Consider the following 20,778-nt stretch of genomic DNA (forward strand, 5'->3'; position numbering starts at 1 on the left):
TTTGCGGGATGGGCGCGGACGTCACGTTATATAGCGCGTGCACGTGCACGGCGGCAACTGTGACTAATTCAAGCCCGGCCAATCAGCGCCCGGCATGCACCGTGCCAAGCGGCACTTGCCAGAATGCTGACACCGGCGGGGTGTCCGCTGACGTAACTAATAACGTAACGTGTGCGTTATTCCGGGGCTTGTCTCACGGACTTGCATGCGCTTGCGCTCGCCTGTGCCTGTTGTGCGCGCATCACCAGGTCTATGTATGTATGCCACATGTCTGCTGCAGTGCGCCACTCGATAAATTTTCTCTTTTATCGTTATCGGCCATCAACCAACGACGGTCTGCCATCGCATATTGTTCACTTCGCCTCGAGCAATGGCACAATTACTCCGATCCGCCAATCTCGTGCTGGCTTCGCTTGCTGGCTATGACAATCAACCATTGCTTCGTAATGCGACTTCGTTTTTGATTGCCGACTCGTCGCCGTCGCCTTTGTTCAGACTGGCCCTGTCTGGCATCTTTGGTTGCATCTCGATTGCGTGCTGGGTCGTGCTCCTGGTGCCTCAGCTGATCGACCAATGGCGGTTAAAATCGTACGTACGCACGCTTTCTCTCTCACTTGCGCGTTGGCTTAACGAAGTAAACAACCCCCCAGATCCGAAGGCGTGTCGCTGCTGTTTCTCACTGCCTGGTTCCTTGGTGACTTGGCAAACTTGTTTGGCGCATTGTGGGCCCATCTTCTTCGCAACGTTGTCTTATTAGCTGTTTGGTTTTGCGTGGCTGATGCGCTCGAACTCTCGTCCGCATTATATTACCGGACAAGCCCGCAAACGCAAGATTCTCATCTTCGTGCCGATAGCGACCACGACCACGACCACGACCACGACCACGACCACGTTCGTGATCACGTACCTTTGCTAAGCAACAACCTCTCATATGATCTCGACCATGTCTCTCCATCTCCCACCTTGTCCTCTACCGACTCATTGATCCAACCGCCAACTCGCTCAAAACCTTTCCGTGCGTTGGCAATCGAATACGGCTTGCCCATGCTTGGCGTGTGCTTGGCTGGCATCATTGGTTATTTCTTTTCCGATACTTCATCTTCATCATCAATCGATCACAATGATAATGATGACAACCAATCATCAACCAATCACCTCGCACTCGGCCCACAAGTCTTAGGCTACCTGTCCGCCTTGCTTTACCTGTCCGCACGCATCCCGCAAATCATTCAAAATCATAGGAAAAAATCAGTTCATGGACTGTCCTTATTGTTTTTTATTTTTTCCACCATGGGCAACGTTACTTACGCGTTCCAAATCTTGTTGTACTCAACCGACAGGCAATACGTCTTGCTAAACCTGTCCTGGTTGTTTGGTTCGCTCGGCACGGTCTTGCAAGATGCAATCATTTTCATCCAATTTTACGTCTACTCCAAAAAATCATCTTCTCAATAAATCAAGTAATTATAAAATCATACTTAATACATATCATACTATACTTACATCCCTACTACGTAGTGTAATGGTCATTATGACGTGTATTTGTACAAGAAAAAAAATTTTTTTTAAAAAAAAAACACATACACTATGCGTTCCTTCTCGTCAACAATTCTCCAAACCGAGGGCTTTTAACTAGTTTAGTCGAAAAGTCCGAATCCCATATCGTCATCAGATTCCTCCTTCTCCTCAACCTTCTCCTCAACAGCAGCCTCTTCAGCAGCGGCAGCACCACCAGCAGCGGCAGCGCCAGCAGCGGCAGGAGCAGCAGCACCAGCAGAGCCAACAGCGGTAAGGAGTTCCTTAACGTCCTTGCCTTCAAGAGCCTTGGCGAAGAGCGAAGCCCAAATCTTTTAAAAATTGCAAAAGTCAGCAAGCCATAACCACCCATAACCGCATGCCAAAAAAAGGCATCATAATTACTTACAGGCTCAACCTCAACGTTGGCAGCCTTGGTCAGTGACAGAAGAGCATCTGAAGTGATCTCGACCTCAGCGTCGGCAAGAATAAGAGCAGCTATTTGATATATCCGTCAGTAAAATTGAACTAAATTGCACCACATGAAGACTACTTATGTATATATATATACATATAAACTGACGTATAACCAGTAGATCCGACACGTCGTCATGGCAAGAAGTAACTGCCCGTCTCAAGATCACTCATCGTCCATCATTAATATATATATATACATACACAGCACTGTTTCTTCACTACTTGATGCTTTGAACTGTTTAAATTCTCTCTACTGACCGTATGAAATGGCAGCCTCGGACATTGTGAATGATTTGTGTGGATCTTGTTGAGTGTTGTTGATGGAGGAGCAGAAAACTTGAAATCCGGGCGAACAATAATTGTAAAGCTTCGCCTGCCCGGGTTCGGCCAAACTCAACGTCAAAAACATTCGCAGTCACTAATTAGGGTTGTGCCCTAGCAACAGCCCAGCGCCGTGATTGCATTCCGTGGTTTTCCGGCAGGGTAACTTGGCCTGGCATAAAGACCTAAAGCCCTAAAGTCTGTGCCATGCTTACACAGGCAAGGGTGCCGTGTCGGCTCGGGGAATCAAGAATTAATCAACCGTCGTTGGTAACAACGACCAATATCCAACTGCAATTTTTGCAGCTAAAACAAAAGAATTTTGCAAAATAGTAATGTCATATTCTCCGCATACGCCTCGCCGTACGCGGGGCAGGCCTCGTGGCAGGCCGCCTGGTTCCAAAAACAGATTCCCCAGATCAGCACCACCCCAGCTTCGCGGCCGGGTTGCACGCCGTCGCCGTGGTGATGACGACGACGATGATGATAACGACGACGACATTATCAAGGCTCAAGATATCACGTTTGATGACGATGATGATATTGACCGTAACGACGACGATGAAGACGATGAACATGGCGAAGAGGACGACGACGACGGCGGCGGCGTCGACGGCGTCGGGCAAGATGAGGATGATGAGAATGGCTTCGAAGCTGCCAACCACAAACACAATCAATTGCGTCAACAGTCCAAACGGAAAAGGCGGAGGCGAGCGACTGAAGACGCTACTAATGACGACGATGAAAATGACGACGTTGATGTCGATGATGACGTTGATGAAGATGATGACGATGGAGCTGCTGCCAGCAAGGACGAAAATGAGGACGGCAGGGTCGCCGCCGCCCGCAAGGCACGAGCTGCCAGGATGCGAGCCGCCAAGGCTTCCCATAACGCTTACGCTGCCGTGCCATTGGATGCGGATGGCAACCCGCAAGTTGTCGAAAATGACGAGATCGTCGTGCCCATCGATCCTGAAGGCGAGTTAAAAGTCAACCAATCCGGTCATTTGGCCGATGGCCGTGATTACCGATGCCGCACGTTCACTGTCTTGGGCAAAGGCGACCGATTGTACATGTTATCTACCGAACCTGCCCGGTGTTGCGGGTTCAGGGATTCTTACCTTTTTTTTCAACGCCATCGCCGGTTGCTAAAAGTAATCATCGACGACAAGCAAAAATTTGACCTGATTGATCGCCACTTGATTCCGCATTCTTACAAAGGCCGTGCCATCGGCGTGGTAACGGCACGGTCCGTGTTTCGTGAATTCGGGGCCCGCATCGTGGTTGGCGGCCGCCGCGTGATTGATGACTACGCGGTCTCGCTGGCCCGGCAGGAGGGCGCCATCGAGGGCCAGCTTGCCGATCCGGATGACAAGTTGCCGCCGCCTGGCACGGAATATAATCGTAACCAGTACGTTGCCTGGCACGGTGCCAGTTCGGTTTACCATACCGCGCCTGTTAATCAGCCGGTCACGGATTCGGCATTGTTTTTGCGTGATCACCATATGCTTAATCTTCATCATCCGTTAAAAAAGAAAACCGTTGTGATTACGGATGAGAATTGGATGTTGGAACATGCTCGTGCTGCCAGTAATTATAATTCGTTTATTGCTGCTCAGCGGAAAAAAATTTGGCTTGACAAAGGTTCGTATGAACCTCATACTGGCATCGTCATGGTGCCTGCCAATTCTCAATCTACAGTCTGCGTTTGGGAGCGCGTCGACGATTCCAACGCGACTGCTGCTGTTGCTGCTCAAACCAAAGCTTGATTACATCCTTTTTTTTTTTTTTTTTTTCTTTTCCACTGTATTATTAGCATAGTTATATGTATTTTTATCATTTTTTCAGGTCTATATGGTTGTTCATGTTATTTTTGTTTTTGGATTTATTTTATTCTTTCAGCTTGTAACGTAATCAACAAACAGTAAAAAAAAAGCCAACCCCAAGCTCATGATGATTATAAATTTTGACGCGATCCGGTTGCGTTTCCTGGCCGATTGCAATTGCTTGTTTGCGCCGTGCACGTCGCCACTGGTTTCTAATGCTTCTTCGTATAATGCTCTCGTGACTTCCGATTGCTGGCTTAAATGAGTGGCCAGTTCGCCTTGCAATGAAGCTATTTCATAAAGTGATTTTTCTGCTTGCTGTGCTTGCCGCAACGTTTCTTCAAACTCGGCCAGCAATGCATGGTTTTCCTGTTCCAGTTCTTGAAGCAATGACGGATTTATGGTGGCAAATTCGTCTTGCTCGTCATGTCTTGCTAATTTTTCATCTAATTCGGCAAGCGTCGTAGGAGTGGGGATCGTGACAATATCATGATGATCGCCCGTCCGGTTTAACATGCTCCTGGCCTTTTCTGTCTCTCTGGACACACGAATTTGTTGCAACTCGGTTTGCATCTTGGACGCGTTCGCAAGCTTAAAATTTAATAGCTGCGTCACGCCTTGCCGGTGCAATCCTAACGTGGCCGAAGCTTTCGAGCGATCATCATTGTCGTAATTTCGGACATGAAACAAAAACCGTGCCAGTCCTGATCGTGAAAATTCCGCACCGCCATCGTTGTCGTCGTCGTCGTTGTCATGATTGAGTCTTTGTTTTTGCCGATTGGATTCAACCGCTTCTAATTGCCGTACCCGAGCTGAGCATTGTTGGATGATTAATCTTGATTCGTAATCGATCTCGTCTCGTTGAGCGTTTGTTAATCGCTTGCTTGTTGCCGTGGCCGGCCATGGTTGTTCGGTTGAATACCGGGTAGATGTTGACAAGTACGATTGCCGGATCGATTGCAAAAACGTAATCAGTGATTCTATATGATCGTTCTTTATTTTGAAATTCGTTAGCTGCGCTATGGTAAAACCAGGTCATGCTATCGGTCATGGCTTTCATACGATTTTCTTGGCTTCCACCGTATAGGCGTCCAACTTGATCGGCTCGTCACGACGTGACCGCTCGTGCGTCTTTTTGTTGTCATCATTGGTTGAAGCCAGGTTGCCCTGTTTCTCTGCAGCTGCTCGGCATAAGCTCAAAAAGACAACCGTTCGATCCGTCATGTTGCAACGGTTTTAATTCATGTAAACCGGTATCGTTTAAATTAACTAGTGATCGTCCTTGCTTGTTTACCTGGATTGAGTTAAGTCCTCGAGTAGATAAAAGATAACGTTCGTTGTACGTCGGATAGGAAACGCATTTGTGATTTTAATCGCTCCCCCCAAATTATTAGATGTATTTTAAGATTTAAATAAACAACCATTTATTTCATCACGACACAATCCCAAAAAAAAAAACTCTCACAAGTCAAATCAACTCATAGGATTTATCTACACGCTCACATTTTAAATAAAAATCATTTTAATGGGCAAAAACACAAAATTTCAGAAAACCATGTCTGATCTCAAGCCGAATGATGATGAACCAAGCACGGTTATCCCAATTCCTGTGAACACGAGATCAACAAGAAGTTCAGACGCAGCCACGTCAGGTAAGTTAACAAAATAAAAAAAGAAAAAGAAAAAATAAACTAAATTTAAAAAAAAAGAAAATGAAAAATCAAGCGTGATGTCGTCAAAGAAGCGCAGGCGTGAACCATCATCGTCACCAGCTGATGAACCAAACCACGACGAAGATGATTACACGTTAAAGCGTCAACAAACTGAAGAATCCGTGCCAGCAGTGACTGAACATGCGGACACGAATGTTGGAATTGAAAGCCACGAGATTCAAGCAGGAAGCATATCGAACGATAAGCAAGATGATTCCCATGACGCGCAAGATAATCATAATGATAAAGATCAGACGATCGTGCCAGATCAACGTGAAGTACATAATCACGTTCAACAACAACAACAAGTACGATCTGTCACGGATCTTGATTTTACTGCGGAAAATAATGCCGAACCGGGAAACACAAACACGATTGAACCAGATCAAGTGTTACCATCAACTGATGATGTGATTAAGCATGGTGCAATTACCACTGACAGTGCTGAAAACAAACCATCGCCATCATCACCAGCATCGCTAACCAAGATCACCAAGGTTGAACAAAGTGCTTCTACACTGGAAACAACCTCACCCGAAAAGATTGACAACACGAGTGACGGCAAAAATAAGCCCAAGGATAATACCGCTCCTGAATCCTCACCATCAAGCAATGACAAGCAAGATTCATATTCGCTTTCAACCACTACAACTACAACTACAACTACTAAAACTTCAACAAGAACAACAACAAAAACAGCTACCGCTGCTGCTAATGAATCAATTACGAGTTCAAATAAAATTTCAAACCCATTCTCATCAGCTGCCACTCGCATTTTCGGATCCGGATTCGAGCCTGTCGTATTTGGCAGCAGCAGTGTATTTGGCAACACTGGTGATGGCATCAAGTTTTTAACCGAGGTAAGCAAATGAACTTGATTCTTTTTTCTTTTTTTTTTTTTTAAAAAAACAATTTGGGAAAGATTTTTTTTACTTAAACTTTTTATCGGCAACAAAATTTTAGAAAGACGAAAATAATTTCAAACCGTTCAGTTCATTTTCATCAAACCCATTTTTGAACACTTCTTTTACTTCGAGCGAGAATAATAAAAATAAGGAAAACGATGATGACCGTTCCAAGAAAAACAATGATGATGAAGATGAAGATGGTGATAATCAACCCGAAAACGATCAATTCGATCAACCTTACGTGCAATTAGAAAAACCATTAGAAGCAAAGAAAAGTAAGTATTTTTTTTTTTTTATTTTATACATTAATTTATGCTTGGTGCTAAATTTTTTTTTTTTTTTTGTGTGAACCACAGTCGAAACCGGCGAAGAGCAAGAGACTTCAATATTTACTTGCAGGGCAAAGTTATACTCATTATCACCAGCACAAGCGGATTTGGGTTGGAAAGAACGTGGCACGGGCGTGCTGCGATTAAACACGAGAAGCGATAATGAAGACGACAGCAACAACAACGACAAGAACAACAAAACCGACAATGACGATACAGACTCGACCGCAAAACCCAACAACAACAAAAACCGGTCTCGAATCATCATGAGATCCGATGGCGCGTTACGAGTAATCTTAAACTTGCCATTAATCAAACCGGTCGAAGTCATGGCTGGCATGAAGAGTTCACTTTCAAGCGAAAAATTTGCTCGCGTTTCAGCTTGGGAAAACGGTCAACCGATTCAGTATGCGTTCAGAGTAAGTTTAAAGCTCTTGTATTACTTTGAAACGGCTTATAAACTAATCAATAATTTTTTTTTATAGATGGCTAATCAATCATTGGCAACCGAATTTATTGAAGCAGTTCGAAATTCGATTCAGGGTTAAAAGAAAAATTTGGCAACCAAATTATTAATTAAATGTGTAAATTAAACGATTTTAATATTATTATAGTTAATTTTATTATAACTTTTAAAAATATTCTTCCGCCCAAATACAAAACAAGCATAACAAATTACTTTTATTTTTACCCCTTTCCTAAACCACCAGTACCAACAACAAAAAAAAATTCTATGAACAACATTAAATCAAAAGCAAAACACACACAAAAAAAAAAAAAGAGAGTCGCATAAAAATTTAACTTGATGTTAAAACGTATGCCGTGATTGCAGAGAATCGTTCCACGGTTAACTTTAACGCTACCCGATACATTTCAAGTGCGACTTTTAACCGTTCGTTTAATACTTCTTCTGTCACTTGATCATCATGAAGGAAAAATTCCCATGCTGATCGATCTAATTTCCAAACAACCGCATCCCTTTCCACAATCACGTTCGCGGTCCGGCTCGTGTCTGAAAAAAATGGCAACTCTCCCGCGGTCGTGCCTGCCACGATGGCTTCCGTAAATTGTCCCTGTTCAAGCTTGTATTCAGCCTTTAAGATGCCGGATTCAACAATATAAAACCCTTGCGCTGAATCACCAAATTCATATAAAGATTGACCGGCCGCATGCTGCTCTCGTTTAAACAAGGGAGTTAAAACTTGCCAAAATTCTGCCGGATAAGGTGAAAGTTCATGGAAAATTTGCAACAGCAACGTGATTGGCTGTGGTGAAGTAGTGACCTGATGATGATGATGATGATGATGATGATGATGATGGTCACCTTCGTCTTCATGCGCAATAATGGCTTTCGGAGATACAAGGCCAGCGTTGGATGATTCCTCATTTGAATCTTCAGGAATTATGGATAACTTAAACGTCGGATCGGTTAACAATGCGGCCGAAGATGCTTGTTGAAGAAATGATTTCCGAGGTGTTGCCATGTCAGAGAATTGAGCTGCAATGTGTGCTGATATCAAACTGGCCGCATCACGTACTCCCGGGACTGCAACCAAACTAGACTCTGGCTGTTGCTGTTGCTGTTGCTGCTGTAGATTATTATTATTAACATCATCATTTGCATCGGCACTAACACGATCTGCGTGATTTTGTCGCTGACGATGAAGTTGCAACAAATGCTGGTTTTGTCGATCTCTAACTTGATAATATACGGCCAGCAACTCATTTTCACACCATTCCAATGCCGAATTTAAATCTTCAAAAACATGAGTCGAATGATCATCCGTATGTTCCCACAATCCCACGTTTTGAAGCCCGTTGGCGACATCATCTGGCACGCCACACATGGCCAGCACAATGTCCCTGGAATTAAGCAGGCGTTTCATCCTCGTGAATCCTTCCGCCGCAGAAAAATCAACCCCAGTCACGGCATTAAAATCAATCACAAGGTACTTGATGCGTGAATAAGCTTCCGTTCGGGTCGAAGTAAGCAACTCTCGAATCTTGTTTTCAACCGACACGATCGTTCCGAAAAACAAATATCCAAACAACTTCACAACAAATATTTCATCACCAACTTCTTTCAAAAATCGTTGCTGGAACGGATGACGGCGTACGGTTGACCTTGCAATCTGTCCAGAATAAATCGCCTTAATTGCCGATTTCCTGGAAGATTCAACCGCAAACGAACCACATGCGAGAATGATGCCGACGATAATGCCAAACACGAAATCATAAACACCCATAGACACAACGATCGACACAATCACGAAATACTCAAACTTGTTTACTCTTCCCCACGTGTCATACAGGGCTTCTCTCATTAGTTCAATCCCAAGAAGAAAAATCAGCGCGCCGACAACCATGACCGGGATAATGCCAATCACTCCCGGACCCGCAAACATGATACACGAAGTAGCAATGGCGAGCATGACACCGGCAACGCGGCTATCGGCACCAGATCGAATAAACAACAGACTATTAGTGTATACAAGGTAGTTCTAAAAAAAAAAAAAATTAGACCCAATTATTATTATTTTTCTTCTGTTGATCATGTTGCATACCTGAATCGAACCAGCAAAGCCAGAAAGTGCATTAGATATGCCATGCGCAATCAATTCACGATCAACGTCAACATTATCTTCACCGACAGACACGGCCAGCGCGGGCACGTTTATGGGAACGTGTAATATACCAAAAAAAGTAAGGGCAAACATTGCCGGAATGGTAGATGCCAAAGCTTTCCAATCAACAGCAGAGAATTTGTACAAGCTATAAAAATTATACCAAGGCGCTTGCGCGACTGGCGAATCAAAGACCCAACCAAGTTCTTGAAGCATGCTCAGATTAATTCCGCCAATAACAAAGACAAGAATGTGAAACGCGGCAAAAACAATGATAAAATATCCTGGCACAAGCAAAGGATGCTTAACATAATGTTCCAACCCAATTAGTATGATGGCAAGTAAAAGTGGGATGATCCATTGGCAAAACACTAAAGGTTCAAACAAAAACGATAGTGTTTCCAAGTTATATGCCAAGCTGCCGTCCATGCGAGACGAGACTTCAAGTCCGGTAGCGACCAGAAACCAACCCACGCCACCAATGCAGCCAACAAGAATGTGCCTGGGAAAAAACCCAATCAGTGAGCCAATCCGCGCTGCACCCAAAGCGAAAAATACGCAACCGGTAACAATTGATGATATGGCATAGGCCAGTATGGTAGTAGCAATTACTGCATCCGGCTTGTCGTCACCTATCCGTGCAAGAAGCGTATAAGCCATTGAATGAAAAAATGGAACCACTTCAATCATTTCTGAACCGACGCCGCCTTTGAAAGCTGAACCTCCCAAAGAATAAACTAATTGAGAAATAATGCAAGACACATAAAACATGGAAAGACCATCTGGTCCCAAGTTGGCAAAAATTGGCTCACTAAGTGGGAAGAGAATCATGCCATAGGAAAGACCATCCAACACGTTGAGCAAGACTCCAAGAACAACTGACGGCAAGTAATGAATCGGTACGGTAGCATTCGATCTCCAGTCTTTGATGAGTACTTTCAATTGAGGAATGACTGGTTTTAAATTGCTAAATGTTTGATTACGAAAATATTGTGTTTCTTCTTCATCCGAAATGGCAAGAGAATCAACAGATGCGGGCCGCCGCCGTTTAAAAGGCAATAACCAATCAGATGATTGCCTATTGAACAAGCTTGGCCTGCGAGCTTCTTCTTCAATGGCAAACTCACTACCATATTGAATCCGTCTATTAGTGTCATGACCTGATGGCGAAGGCAACAATGGATGCGAATCAAGCGCGTCAAATTCATCGTCATCCTCATGAAGATACTGATTAACAGTTCGATGTACGCCTGCAGTTAAGGAGGTATGGCTTGGCATGACAATGCCGGACGAACCGGAGTCTGAAGTTTCAGAACCAGCAATGCTGGACCGAGCACCTTCGGAGGATTTGACAGGTTCCAGGGGATTGGAAATTAATGATTGCGTGCGAATAAGATTGGTCAGCGTGGACTCTGAAGCTCGAGAATTAAGAGGCGGAATGTCGACTGGTGGTGGCAGTGGGATCAAGACAGCATGATCATCATTTGAACCGGCATCATTGAGAGCCATGGAAGCGATTTCTGCCGTGTAGTCTCGCACATAGGAAGACGGCAGTGTAGGAGGAGTCGATAGTGATTGAGAAGGAACATCTATAACATTTAAACCATAAATTATGATTTCAAAAAAAAAAAAAAAAAAAAACAGCAGCAGCAGTAGATCATACCAGCAGTACCATTAGAACCGTAAAAAAACTGACGAGCAGCAGATCTAAAACTTCCTGATCCGGCCGAGATTTCAGGTGAATGAGGTGCAAACGAAGGAGAGGCACTAGAAAAGGATGCCAGGCGAAGGTGAGTTTGCGCATGCTGGCCATGACGGCGATTCCCGTTTATGGCAGCCTGTGGTGGTGTTGGATTGTGTTGCTGGTGTCTGCTGGATTCCAAATCGACACTAAACGATGGTCGTCGACCGGAATCGTTCTCATATGAAGCCATGAGATGCGAATTGGCGGGAAAATGGCAGAGCAACAAAAAACAAAAAAATACCCCTCCCAAAGAAAAAAAGGAAGAGGAAGAAAAAAAAATCTCAATTGACGTACGATATGGCTATTTGATCCGAATATATTAGTTATATTATCTTGCGCGCGATAAGTCACTGTAAATTTACACCACTGTTATCTATAGAAGCGTTTGTGCCAGTTTTGCTCCTCTTGACTCTGACTGTTGGGTTTGTGGTTGATTATTGCACCTACAAATGTCTTTTCATTCTCCGCAATTATCCTGTTTATTTTTTTTTCTTTTCATTTTTTTTTTCGTTTTTTTTCGTTTTTTCTGCTTCGGTTTGCGCCATGAAAACGCCACAAAAGTTAGATTTCGGTTTAGTCAATGCCTCAAACGGGCCTGTGCACTCGACTTTTGTAACTTAAACTACATTCACATAACATGTCAATTCAATAAATACTTCAGCTCATGATCAGTTTACAATCGCCATGGCATCTGCCAATATATCCAACCCTGTTTGCTTGTCATCATTCTTTTCTAGATCTATATCATCATCTGTGCTTGGCGCTGCTTGCCCTGTTCTCTGTTCAGGTCGATTTTCAACCTGCTTGCTCACAACAGGCACACGAATTGCTTCATCTATAGGTTGCTGTATCCTCTCATCGGAAACATTGTTTTCTTGCTCCGCTGGTCTTGCACTTGCATGCAACTCCGGACCATTCGTAGCCAAGCCAGCTGGAAAAAGCTGATTCGCATGCGGCGCGTGCACCTGTGCTGCATGATTGCCAGCATCAAGCGTTAAAATCGTGTCTTTTATGGGTGCTTGTATTGTTGAATGAAGGCTTACATCGCTCGCGGTCGTGCTTCCTTGATTTGTAGACAACTTGATCGTGTTCAACGGTTCAACCTGTGTTCTGAGCTCGGACTCTCGTTGAGCTGCTGCCCGGGCAACAGCAAGATCTTCTTCCTTCTTTTTTTTCCTTTCTGCCTCTCGTTTCCGTTCACGTTCTCGTCGTTTTACCCGTTCGATTTCTTTTTTGCGCTGCAGTTCTGCCTCGGCGATCTGCTCGCGCTCGATTCTAATACACCTGTTACAAACGAATTCAACATCCTCACTCGGCTTCTTCTCATCTATTTCCTTGCCCTCGGCTATGCTTTCTTTTTCTTTGCTGACGCGATTTATTTCACTCTCTTTCTTGACCTCACTGCCATTCACCGCGTGATCAGAACCTGCCATTACTTTTTGCAACCCATTTTCTAGCTTCGGTTCTTGCGACTGTTCAGCTTCAATCCCTTCAAGTTTCTCTTCCATTCCATCCTTGGCCCTGCCGGCTTCCTGACTGGCTTCAAATCTCACCAGCTCTTCGCCGGTTAGGCATGCCACATGAAGCCAAATATCGCATTTGCTGCAACACACGGACAATTCTCCATCGTCATAATTCTCGCCAAATCGTCCACAAACACAGTCAAAATACCAATTTTGCGGGAAATTACTCGGTTCAGTTAAAGAAGGTGTCACCGGATTTCCCGACTGTCGCCGACTTGATTGCCGTAACGATATTCTTCTGGACTCTGTTTCGACGGAAGAATATCTCTCAGTAGTTCTAGCTGGAGATTTCGTATCAGGTGATGGAGAAACAGCACTATGTACAACTTGAGCGTCAGTAGTCGCTTGCAACGCTAGCTTGGCTTCCAACGCCTCTTTTTTCTTTGCCAATTTAATCTCACGAGTTTCAAGTCTGGCCTCTCGTTGTTTTACAAGTTCTGCCTTCATCTTGCGCTCAGCCTTTTTTCTAGCCTTTTCTTCAACCGCAGCTTCGCGAGCCAATTGCAATTCTTCTTCATGTTTTCGATGCTCTGCCATCGACACAATCCGACTTGAACGTTTCCTGTTTTCATGTTGACGCATTTTCTCAATCTCTTTTAGTTTTGCTTCCTCGTGTTCAATCCTTTCTTGCTCAATAGACTCAATCACTGGAAGCACGTGGGAAACTAAAACTGAGTGCAATTGTCTTTCTAACTTCTTTGTCCGATCTCGTACGATTTTGCCGAGCTTGACTTCAAATTCCTTCCACTGATGATACGTGGCACAGACGCAAAACCATCGTGACTCTCCGTCACGAGAATGTTCGAGTAAGCCTTCAATGTCAACTAAGCCCGCGTTGCTAACGTCCCGCGTGTGATCCTCAGACGGAAGATCTTCGTCCTCTTCTACTTCTTCGTCGTCATTTCCGTTTTCCTCAACTTCTGGAGAAAGTTCTTGTGTTCGCCGTCGCTTTGACCGTCGCGGTTCTGGCCTCCATGTAGAATAAGCTTTACGTTTCCGTCTTTTCTTTGCCGGTTGCCGAGCTTTTGGTTTGGTTTCCTCTTCTTTGGATGGCAAGGGGTCCGTTCTGGCATACAATCTATTATCATCAAGCAAATAATAAATTTTCCCTTCTGAATCGCTTCCTAATGGATCAACCCGCTGTTCAGTTAGTTTTATTTTCTTTTTTTTTTTTTAAAAAAAAACTACTTGAACAAACTTTTAAACCATACCCATTGAATTTCTTCCGCCTCTTTGGTTGTTTCCGTACGTGCTCTGAATCTTTCAACATTGAACGTTTGAAATTCACAGAGCTGATGAATGACTATGATCTTTAAACCGTTAGCAAACATTTTTAAATAATTGAAAAATTCTTCCTTTACCTGATTATAGATTGAAAAGTTGTCGAATAAGAACGGTATTTCTTCCTCTCCAAACGGATGTTTAAAATACGGCAATTTTTGGCGATATTGTCGTCGAGCATAGTCGTCGAACATTTCCAAACTAAACGCTTTGATTAGATATTATATATATATATATATAAATAGATAGATTAGCACAAAAGATCAAGTACTCACGTCAAGTTCCGTTGACTTGATAAATGCTGCAACAGATGCAGCCTAATCTTGGAAATTAAATTAACTTTCGTCAGTCCCAAAAACTCCTTTTCAAGAGCCTAATTGTCATTGATTAGTACAAATTTCATGTAACCATAAGCTTCAAACCCCTCCCCACTTGTTCGCACCTCTATAGAAATATCCTCGTGTTCCAACTTGATTGTAGATTTAAACATGAACAGCCATTGCACGATTGCGCTAAATTGCCACATATTTCTTATTCGGATAAGAGTCTTTCTTAATTCTTCATCAACTGTCGCATCTGCTGACATGAGCGCAGCCAAAGCTGTATCAGCAGACTCTTGGGCTAGATCTGTTTGTGTTATCCCGGCCATCGTCGGTTAACAACAAAAATGGGTTCGCGTTGCCAAATTGATTTTCAGGCGCGTATATAAATGGTGACGGGAGAGTAGCAGTACCAAACAAAATGAATCAAGACTATATATATAACACCCTTGATAAAAAACTAAATAATGAATTGCAATGGACGAGAATGACGAGCAATCTCTTTCCCGGCCAACGTGTTCGATGTTCCGCCTGTGGCTGGCAATTTGAATAGGCAAAAGAACGACACAAGCCCCTTCGAGCGTTGACTGCTCCTCCGCAAATTGTGCTCCAGATTAGCGAGCAAGCGCTGACTCATTGTGCTGTCATACTTTTGGGTTCGCAATGCCTGGCAGGCCCTATTTTTTGCCTCAAGGACTACTTCTTATATTCCGTACGTTCAGTTCCTTCTTGCAACCTCCCCGCTTTAAATTTTGAATTCTGTTTTTTTTTCTTTCAATTTTTTCTTCTTTGCATAATAAACCTGGTTTATATTGGCACGCACTTGCGGTTTGGTTTTATTGTCTGGTGAAAAAAAAAAAAGAAAAAAAAAAGAAGATAGATGTCGCAGGTAATCACATCTGGTCTGCCACCGCAGCAACAGCATCAGCAGCAAGTCCAAGCGCAGCTTGCCCAGCAACAAATTCTTCAAGCTCAAATTGCACAACAGCAATCCCGGACCGTTAACACGACCGGCACAAACGACGATGAGGCAAAGATCTACTCATGGATTCTTGAACTCATGCAGGGCCCATCGCGCGAGCAGGCCCTACTGGAACTGTCCAAGAAAAGAGAACAATTTGATGATTTGGCATTGATTTTGTGGCATTCATACGGCGTCATGGCCACGCTTTTGCAAGAGATTGTCGCTGTTTATCCTGCCCTTTCGCCTCCAACACTCACATCGACGGCATCGAACCGGGTATGCAATGCCTTGGCACTCTTGCAATGCGTGGCTTCTCACAACGACACCAGAACTCTTTTCTTGAACGCTCACATTCCTTTGTTTCTTTATCCTTTTCTAAACACGACTTCAAAGACTCGCCCGTTTGAGTACCTTCGTTTGACCTCTCTTGGCGTTATTGGCGCCCTGGTCAAAAATGATTCCGCCGACGTGATTAATTTTTTACTTTCAACAGAAATCATTCCATTGTGTCTTAGAATCATGGAATCCGGGTCCGAACTTTCCAAAACTGTGGCGATATTCATTGTTCAAAAGATTTTGCTTGACGACATGGGACTGGCTTACATATGCCAGACTTATGAACGATTCTACGCTGTCGGAACGGTTCTCGGCAACATGGTCACCCAGTTGGTCGAGCAACAAACGGTTCGACTATTGAAGCATGTTGTTCGATGTTACTTGCGATTATCGGACAATCCACGTGCTCGTGAAGCACTTCGCCAATGCCTGCCCGAGCCATTGCGTGACGCCACGTTTTCAAACGCGCTGAGAGATGACGCGACCACAAAACGATGCCTGGCACAGCTGCTTGTCAACCTTTCAGATAATTTTGAATAAACACATCCGGCATGTTTCGTAAGCAGTGACTCTATATCCACAGAAGTCGCTACATTATAGCTTTGCATCTGCTTTTTTTTTTTTTTTTTTTTTTTAAGGGGGGATGCCATGGGTACCAAGATTTAGTGAGACAAATGTCTCATTCAAGAGAAAAAAAATAAAAATAAAAACCCCTTTTTATTTATCTTGTCGGATGTCGACATGATGGTTTATTTGCATGTTCTGCGGTTGATTATCTACGTTGTATTTATTTCTTATTTGAAACGATGGACGGGCATTTCACGCAACTTGTTATTTGTAAATTTTTTTTTTTTCTTTTCTTTTCTTTTTTCCGAAAAGAAGAACCTTGTTTGTATTTTTATTTTTGCTGTATGTAACGTTTTTTTGTATCGGAAAGTTGTATATATATAGTTAGTTATATAGATTTGGGCAGGTTAATCTGAAAGAATGCAAATAAAAAAAGAGATTTATTTAGCACATGTAAAAAATAGACAAACTAATTAAAAACAAAAAAAATTATTGCCGTTGCCCAGAATCGAACTGAGGTCTGCTCGGCCACAACGAGCTGTACTGACCACTATACTACAACGGCTTATAAACAAAATTGTGTTTTTAGTCATTACGCCCTTGTGACACAGGGTTAGGGCTTGGTCTTTTAAAAATGTGCTCAATCACACACATGCTCTTACAATGTTCCCAGACGACCCACCAACGCCACATACTCGGCGATCGGCTCGAGGAGTCCTACTTGCTAGGCACTCCTGCGGGCATGGAGATGGTGCAGGCCTTTCTTTTAGCCTTGTGATCATGAGCAGCAAGTAGCAGGTCATTGGACAGTTTCTAGTCAAGTCCACTTCTCCTCTCGGGGTGATGATACCTTGCACTATGTACAGGAAATCCGGAGGATGTTCGAGATGGATTTTGTTTTAATTGCTTCCTGGAATTTGTACTGAATAGATACCATCTGTTTGTTTGAAGAAGTTTTGCTTGTTGATGTTTCTACAGTTTATTATAAAGTATATAGACCTGACGTTGGCGTACGTACCTACATCGAGCCTTGGGCTCTGTCAATAAAAATTATTCAATCAATCAATTGTGCTCAATCCCTTGGCGGCTGCTGTACGTCCTCCCTGTGTGTAGGCCTTTTTCCATCGTCCTCCAGCATGGATTTGATTTGAATAGTTAATGCATGCTTATGTAAGATAAAAATTTTTATAAAAACAAAGGCATGCGTATAAAACTGGCCAATTCCATAATTTTTATTTTTCAGTTTAGTTGTATTTAGTTTTATTGAAAACTTGGGCTGTTGTTGTATGTGATTTCTATTGATGATCACGATCAAACCGGTTTAAAATTACGACGCGACTTTTATAACTAATCGTGCCTGAGGTTTTGTTTACATTGCAACACTAAAAGCCGTGTGCGCACTAAACAGCCCCAACGAGATCTATATATTTATATATATAAACAAAAACTAGATTGCACCAAAATTTTTGTTATTTTCAGTTGATCATTTTTTGAATTTGTTAAATCATGTCTTCAAAATCCGTAAGTTTTTTTTTTTTTTTTTTTTTTAGAATAAAGCTTGATTTAGAGCGCCGGTTTGACAAAAAAAGGAAGTATCAGAAATGGGTTCAAGAGTTGGGCTAATCAGATATACAGGCAAACACCAAGGCTTATCAAAACGCTTTTGCCTTGTTTGACAAAAGAGGAGTCGGAAAAGTTTCTTTGGAAGCACTAGGTGATCTTCTTCGTGCCTGTGGTCAAAATCCGACATTGGCCGAGATTCAAGAACTTGAAGACTCCGTCGGCGGCGAGTGTAAGTTGATTTGAGCAACCAGGAATAAAAAGACTTTAACATTGACGCATTGTATTAGTTGATTTTGATACGTTCGTATCAGTTTTGAATCGGCCGGATGGATTCAGGCCCCCCGGGGAGCCGGAAGATTACATCCGAGGATTTCAGGTGTTTGACAAGGAAAAAACTGGGTTTATTGGTGTCGGTGAATTAAGATATAGTAAGTTTGAAAATCGAATTATCTTAAAAAGAGTACATATTAAGTTTGTTCTGCTAGTCCTTACATCCCTTGGAGAGAAACTGTCTGGTGAAGAGGTCGATGAGCTTCTTAAGAACGTCAACGTTACCAAGGAGGGCAACGTTAACTACACTGGTACGTTATTGATTTTGCTTAGCTTTTTTTGTCTTTTTTCTTTTATCTTGCTAATTATTTATAGATTTTGTTCGCATGATCCTTGCTAATTAAGCCGTTGTGCAATGTGGCATTTAAATGTAATTTCTCTTGTATGTTTATTTTCTTTCTTTTTTTTTTTTTAATGAATTATATATCCCACAATTTTTTTTTTTGTTTTTTTGTTTTGCAAGTTTTTATCTACGTGGTCGTGTTATAAAATATAATGATTTCAAGCAGTCATTCGTACTCTCATGGTTGTATTTTATGAAACTGGCAAGAAACCATTTTCATGATTCAATTTAATATAAAATTGTACATAAAAATGTATACTGTATCCCAATTGACTAATAAAATTCTCCTCTAATGAGCAGCAGGCTTCTTGTCGTCTTGTTCAATCGACTTTAAAAATGTCCTGGGCAATTTATGAGCATCATGAAAACTGCGTCTCCCAAAAAAAAAAAAAACCAAAAAAATTGACATACTTGACAAAATCTTCCTCTTCTGGTGAAGCAGCGTTAATAGGAGGAGTCGTGACAGGTTCGGCAGGCTTGCCGCCAGCTTTCAGAAGGGCCACGATTCCAAAAGCAGTTGAAAGCGTAGCGATGGAAAGCTTTTTTTTTTTGGGTCTTTGTTAAAACATGTCCAAAAAAAAAAAAATATCACCATGAGAATCAAATTAAAAACAAATTACCTGATGTGCCTTAAAAGTTCGTCCGAATATATGATAAGCACCAGCCATTGTAAATGTATGAAAAAAAAAAAAAAAACAACGAAGACGTCTAAAATCAATGAGAGGGGGGTATATATATTAACGTCTGATATATTTCTTTTGCCAACAAAATCTACACCCAGTCTTTCAAAACTAATTGATACTTACTATGTTTTTATGTTTTTCTTTTTTTTTTGTGAATCGAATTGGGTTAGAATTGAATAATATCAGTTAATCAACCCAAAGCAACAGTTTCGCGGACTCCGGAACTTTTCGTCCAAAGCAAAATTGGCCGCCATTGGCCGGCATATAGCGCGCAAGCAACGTTATGTTTACGTGTGTATAAACATCAACGTTTTTACGTTTAATCAATGATATTAACGCCTGACTGCCAGCAATATGAAAAAAAAAAAAAATAAAGTAAAATACATTGAGATTTATATAAATGTTAGTATGATATAGCAAGTTTGGGTTTATTAAAATCGTAGCATTCGCACGACTTCACCATGCAACAAACTTCTCAGTAGTATTGCAACTTGCTTTCGATGCCTTAACCGCATGATTTAGACAACGCCGACTGAAGTTCTTGCGCAATCAATTCCCAAGACATCAAGTTAAACGACAGCTTGTAACCAAACATGGACAAGCTATACCACTTGGCTGGCAACTTCATGTGCAAGTCGTGTTGCTCGTCTGCTAATTGCCGAGTCCTGATCAACCCTGCCGCGGTTGCCACGACGACTTCAACCAATTCCCAAAACATGACAATGTTGTCGTGGTTATCTTCAACATGAAGTTTCCAACCTGTGGATTCACGCACGAGTGATGCAATCATTGTGTTTTGTGAAAAAATTAAATCAAAAGTCTCTGAGCACGAGTAACACGGTTTCTGTATTCGCATTTGCGTTCGCCCTCGCTGCTGCTGCTGCTGCAAACGCCGCCAGCGCCGCCGCCTTTGTTTCCAAACATAATCTTGCCCGGCATAGCTAAACCCGTGCTTGATTGATCTTGACAATGTCTTATACTTAAAATATCGCAGACAGGCGTAATTGGAAAACACAATCTGCCGGCAATTTTGACCAGGCAACCCCGCATTGGTTGAGTAACTTATTTTCTGCATTGCGGTATGCGACAATCGATAGACCGAACTCGACGTTGCGCTGCAGCAATTGGCAAAATTAGACAGGTAGGCATATCTGGGATTAGGACCGAGATCAATAAACGCGTACGCATTCCGGCTCGTGATGGCAACAGAAAAATCCTTAAATGCAGAATTTGAAGATACAGTTTGGATCATGATTGTTTCATTAGTTTTCCTTCATTTTTTTTTAAAAATCCCAACCGATACAGATCATGGTGATATTCGGTATATATATTGTCACTTTATTTTTCTTCTTGAGAACCAAACCGTGGGGTGGCACCGGAGTACGGGAGTACACGCTGGCGGGGACGAAGGC

The 20,778-nt window shown here is 42.6% G+C and overlaps 11 protein-coding genes and 1 non-coding gene across 12 annotated transcripts; 5 read left to right on the plus strand and 7 right to left on the minus strand.

Moving 5' to 3' along the window:
• The first annotated feature begins 284 nt into the window (after nucleotides 1–284).
• On the plus strand, nucleotides 285–1,504 carry V1514DRAFT_330163 (PQ loop repeat-domain-containing protein). The gene is made up of 2 exons (XM_066927446.1): nucleotides 285–588; nucleotides 651–1,504. The coding sequence occupies exons 1-2, from the start codon at nucleotides 371–373 to the stop codon at nucleotides 1,453–1,455; spliced, it is 1,023 nt and encodes a 340-aa protein (XP_066783577.1). The 5' UTR covers nucleotides 285–370; the 3' UTR covers nucleotides 1,456–1,504.
• Nucleotides 1,442–2,357, minus strand: V1514DRAFT_330164 (ribosomal protein P1). Its single transcript, XM_066927447.1, has 3 exons — nucleotides 2,251–2,357; nucleotides 1,925–2,013; nucleotides 1,442–1,847 (listed from the first exon to the last, which is right to left on the minus strand). Exons 1-3 carry the CDS (start codon nucleotides 2,273–2,275, stop codon nucleotides 1,638–1,640), a joined length of 324 nt encoding a protein of 107 aa, XP_066783578.1. The 5' UTR covers nucleotides 2,276–2,357; the 3' UTR covers nucleotides 1,442–1,637.
• On the plus strand, nucleotides 2,269–4,147 carry V1514DRAFT_49470 (chromatin remodelling complex Rsc7/Swp82 subunit-domain-containing protein). Its single transcript, XM_066930036.1, has one exon. The coding sequence runs from the start codon at nucleotides 2,649–2,651 to the stop codon at nucleotides 4,080–4,082; it is 1,434 nt and encodes a 477-aa protein (XP_066783579.1). The 5' UTR covers nucleotides 2,269–2,648; the 3' UTR covers nucleotides 4,083–4,147.
• V1514DRAFT_330169 (uncharacterized protein) lies at nucleotides 4,130–5,511 on the minus strand. The gene is made up of 2 exons (XM_066927448.1): nucleotides 5,202–5,511; nucleotides 4,130–5,132 (listed from the first exon to the last, which is right to left on the minus strand). The coding sequence occupies exons 1-2, from the start codon at nucleotides 5,361–5,363 to the stop codon at nucleotides 4,212–4,214; spliced, it is 1,083 nt and encodes a 360-aa protein (XP_066783580.1). The 5' UTR covers nucleotides 5,364–5,511; the 3' UTR covers nucleotides 4,130–4,211.
• A 41-nt stretch (nucleotides 5,512–5,552) lies between these two features.
• On the plus strand, nucleotides 5,553–7,717 carry V1514DRAFT_330171 (uncharacterized protein). Its single transcript, XM_066927449.1, has 5 exons — nucleotides 5,553–5,791; nucleotides 5,849–6,711; nucleotides 6,815–7,034; nucleotides 7,116–7,507; nucleotides 7,574–7,717. The coding sequence occupies exons 1-5, from the start codon at nucleotides 5,665–5,667 to the stop codon at nucleotides 7,634–7,636; spliced, it is 1,665 nt and encodes a 554-aa protein (XP_066783581.1). The 5' UTR covers nucleotides 5,553–5,664; the 3' UTR covers nucleotides 7,637–7,717.
• A 168-nt stretch (nucleotides 7,718–7,885) lies between these two features.
• Nucleotides 7,886–11,646, minus strand: V1514DRAFT_342494 (sulfate transporter family-domain-containing protein; the record flags this gene model as incomplete). Its single annotated transcript, XM_066929105.1, has 3 exons — nucleotides 7,886–9,589; nucleotides 9,653–11,301; nucleotides 11,376–11,646. 3 exons carry the CDS (start codon nucleotides 11,644–11,646, stop codon nucleotides 7,886–7,888), a joined length of 3,624 nt encoding a protein of 1,207 aa, XP_066783582.1.
• V1514DRAFT_330176 (uncharacterized protein) lies at nucleotides 11,634–15,184 on the minus strand (the record flags this gene model as incomplete). Its single annotated transcript, XM_066927450.1, has 6 exons — nucleotides 14,703–15,184; nucleotides 14,536–14,633; nucleotides 14,341–14,461; nucleotides 14,191–14,289; nucleotides 11,819–14,119; nucleotides 11,634–11,757 (listed from the first exon to the last, which is right to left on the minus strand). Coding segments are annotated over exons 1-5 (2,515 nt in total), but the record flags the coding sequence as incomplete, so codon positions are not given.
• A 98-nt stretch (nucleotides 15,185–15,282) lies between these two features.
• V1514DRAFT_293194 (putative cell differentiation protein) lies at nucleotides 15,283–16,894 on the plus strand. The gene has a single exon (XM_066925363.1). The coding sequence runs from the start codon at nucleotides 15,461–15,463 to the stop codon at nucleotides 16,418–16,420; it is 960 nt and encodes a 319-aa protein (XP_066783584.1). The 5' UTR covers nucleotides 15,283–15,460; the 3' UTR covers nucleotides 16,421–16,894.
• A 46-nt stretch (nucleotides 16,895–16,940) lies between these two features.
• V1514DRAFT_t43 lies at nucleotides 16,941–17,012 on the minus strand. Its single transcript has one exon. It is a non-coding gene; the product is annotated as a tRNA-His (tRNA).
• A 594-nt stretch (nucleotides 17,013–17,606) lies between these two features.
• On the plus strand, nucleotides 17,607–18,928 carry V1514DRAFT_330180 (uncharacterized protein). Its single transcript, XM_066927451.1, has 5 exons — nucleotides 17,607–17,968; nucleotides 18,083–18,239; nucleotides 18,298–18,438; nucleotides 18,496–18,591; nucleotides 18,656–18,928. The coding sequence occupies exons 1-5, from the start codon at nucleotides 17,954–17,956 to the stop codon at nucleotides 18,682–18,684; spliced, it is 438 nt and encodes a 145-aa protein (XP_066783585.1). The 5' UTR covers nucleotides 17,607–17,953; the 3' UTR covers nucleotides 18,685–18,928.
• Nucleotides 18,824–19,610, minus strand: V1514DRAFT_306259 (uncharacterized protein). The gene is made up of 3 exons (XM_066925670.1): nucleotides 19,304–19,610; nucleotides 19,095–19,222; nucleotides 18,824–19,024 (listed from the first exon to the last, which is right to left on the minus strand). The coding sequence occupies exons 1-3, from the start codon at nucleotides 19,349–19,351 to the stop codon at nucleotides 18,973–18,975; spliced, it is 228 nt and encodes a 75-aa protein (XP_066783586.1). The 5' UTR covers nucleotides 19,352–19,610; the 3' UTR covers nucleotides 18,824–18,972.
• A 261-nt stretch (nucleotides 19,611–19,871) lies between these two features.
• V1514DRAFT_319739 (uncharacterized protein) lies at nucleotides 19,872–20,618 on the minus strand (the record flags this gene model as incomplete). The annotated part of the gene is made up of 1 exon (XM_066925961.1): nucleotides 19,872–20,618. One exon carries the CDS (start codon nucleotides 20,616–20,618, stop codon nucleotides 19,872–19,874), a length of 747 nt encoding a protein of 248 aa, XP_066783587.1.
• Between the last annotated feature and the right edge of the window lie 160 nt (nucleotides 20,619–20,778).

This window comes from Lipomyces japonicus (assembly GCF_038497905.1).
Source record: "Lipomyces japonicus strain CBS 7319 unplaced genomic scaffold V1514scaffold_17, whole genome shotgun sequence".
Lineage (NCBI taxonomy): Eukaryota > Fungi > Ascomycota > Lipomycetes > Lipomycetales > Lipomycetaceae > Lipomyces > Lipomyces japonicus.

What these genes read in the sequence shown, in the direction of transcription:
- V1514DRAFT_330163 (XM_066927446.1), top strand. Translation starts at nt 371, where the DNA reads ATGGCACAATTACTCCGATCCGCCAATCTCGTGCTGGCTTCGCTTGCT. An exon ending in GACCAATGGCGGTTAAAATC is followed by an intron (nt 589 to 650) that starts GTACGTACGCAC and finishes ACAACCCCCCAG; the next exon opens with ATCCGAAGGCGTGTCGCTGC.
- V1514DRAFT_330164 (XM_066927447.1), bottom strand. Translation starts at nt 2,275, where the DNA reads ATGTCCGAGGCTGCCATTTCATACG. An exon ending in CGAGGCTGCCATTTCATACG is followed by an intron (nt 2,014 to 2,250) that starts GTCAGTAGAGAG and finishes TATATCAAATAG; the next exon opens with CTGCTCTTATTCTTGCCGAC. An exon ending in CCAACGTTGAGGTTGAGCCT is followed by an intron (nt 1,848 to 1,924) that starts GTAAGTAATTAT and finishes AATTTTTAAAAG; the next exon opens with ATTTGGGCTTCGCTCTTCGC.
- V1514DRAFT_49470 (XM_066930036.1), top strand. Translation starts at nt 2,649, where the DNA reads ATGTCATATTCTCCGCATACGCCTCGCCGTACGCGGGGCAGGCCTCGT.
- V1514DRAFT_330169 (XM_066927448.1), bottom strand. Translation starts at nt 5,363, where the DNA reads ATGACGGATCGAACGGTTGTCTTTTTGAGCTTATGCCGAGCAGCTGCA. An exon ending in CGGTGGAAGCCAAGAAAATC is followed by an intron (nt 5,133 to 5,201) that starts GTATGAAAGCCA and finishes TTCAAAATAAAG; the next exon opens with AACGATCATATAGAATCACT.
- V1514DRAFT_330171 (XM_066927449.1), top strand. Translation starts at nt 5,665, where the DNA reads ATGGGCAAAAACACAAAATTTCAGAAAACCATGTCTGATCTCAAGCCG. An exon ending in GCATCAAGTTTTTAACCGAG is followed by an intron (nt 6,712 to 6,814) that starts GTAAGCAAATGA and finishes ACAAAATTTTAG; the next exon opens with AAAGACGAAAATAATTTCAA. An exon ending in ACCATTAGAAGCAAAGAAAA is followed by an intron (nt 7,035 to 7,115) that starts GTAAGTATTTTT and finishes TGTGAACCACAG; the next exon opens with TCGAAACCGGCGAAGAGCAA.
- V1514DRAFT_293194 (XM_066925363.1), top strand. Translation starts at nt 15,461, where the DNA reads ATGTCGCAGGTAATCACATCTGGTCTGCCACCGCAGCAACAGCATCAG.
- V1514DRAFT_330180 (XM_066927451.1), top strand. An exon ending in AGACTCCGTCGGCGGCGAGT is followed by an intron (nt 18,240 to 18,297) that starts GTAAGTTGATTT and finishes GCATTGTATTAG; the next exon opens with TTGATTTTGATACGTTCGTA. An exon ending in GGGCAACGTTAACTACACTG is followed by an intron (nt 18,592 to 18,655) that starts GTACGTTATTGA and finishes AATTATTTATAG; the next exon opens with ATTTTGTTCGCATGATCCTT.
- V1514DRAFT_306259 (XM_066925670.1), bottom strand. Translation starts at nt 19,351, where the DNA reads ATGGCTGGTGCTTATCATATATTCGGACGAACTTTTAAGGCACATCAG. An exon ending in GAACTTTTAAGGCACATCAG is followed by an intron (nt 19,223 to 19,303) that starts GTAATTTGTTTT and finishes AAAAAAAAAAAG; the next exon opens with CTTTCCATCGCTACGCTTTC. An exon ending in GAAGAGGAAGATTTTGTCAA is followed by an intron (nt 19,025 to 19,094) that starts GTATGTCAATTT and finishes TAAATTGCCCAG; the next exon opens with GACATTTTTAAAGTCGATTG.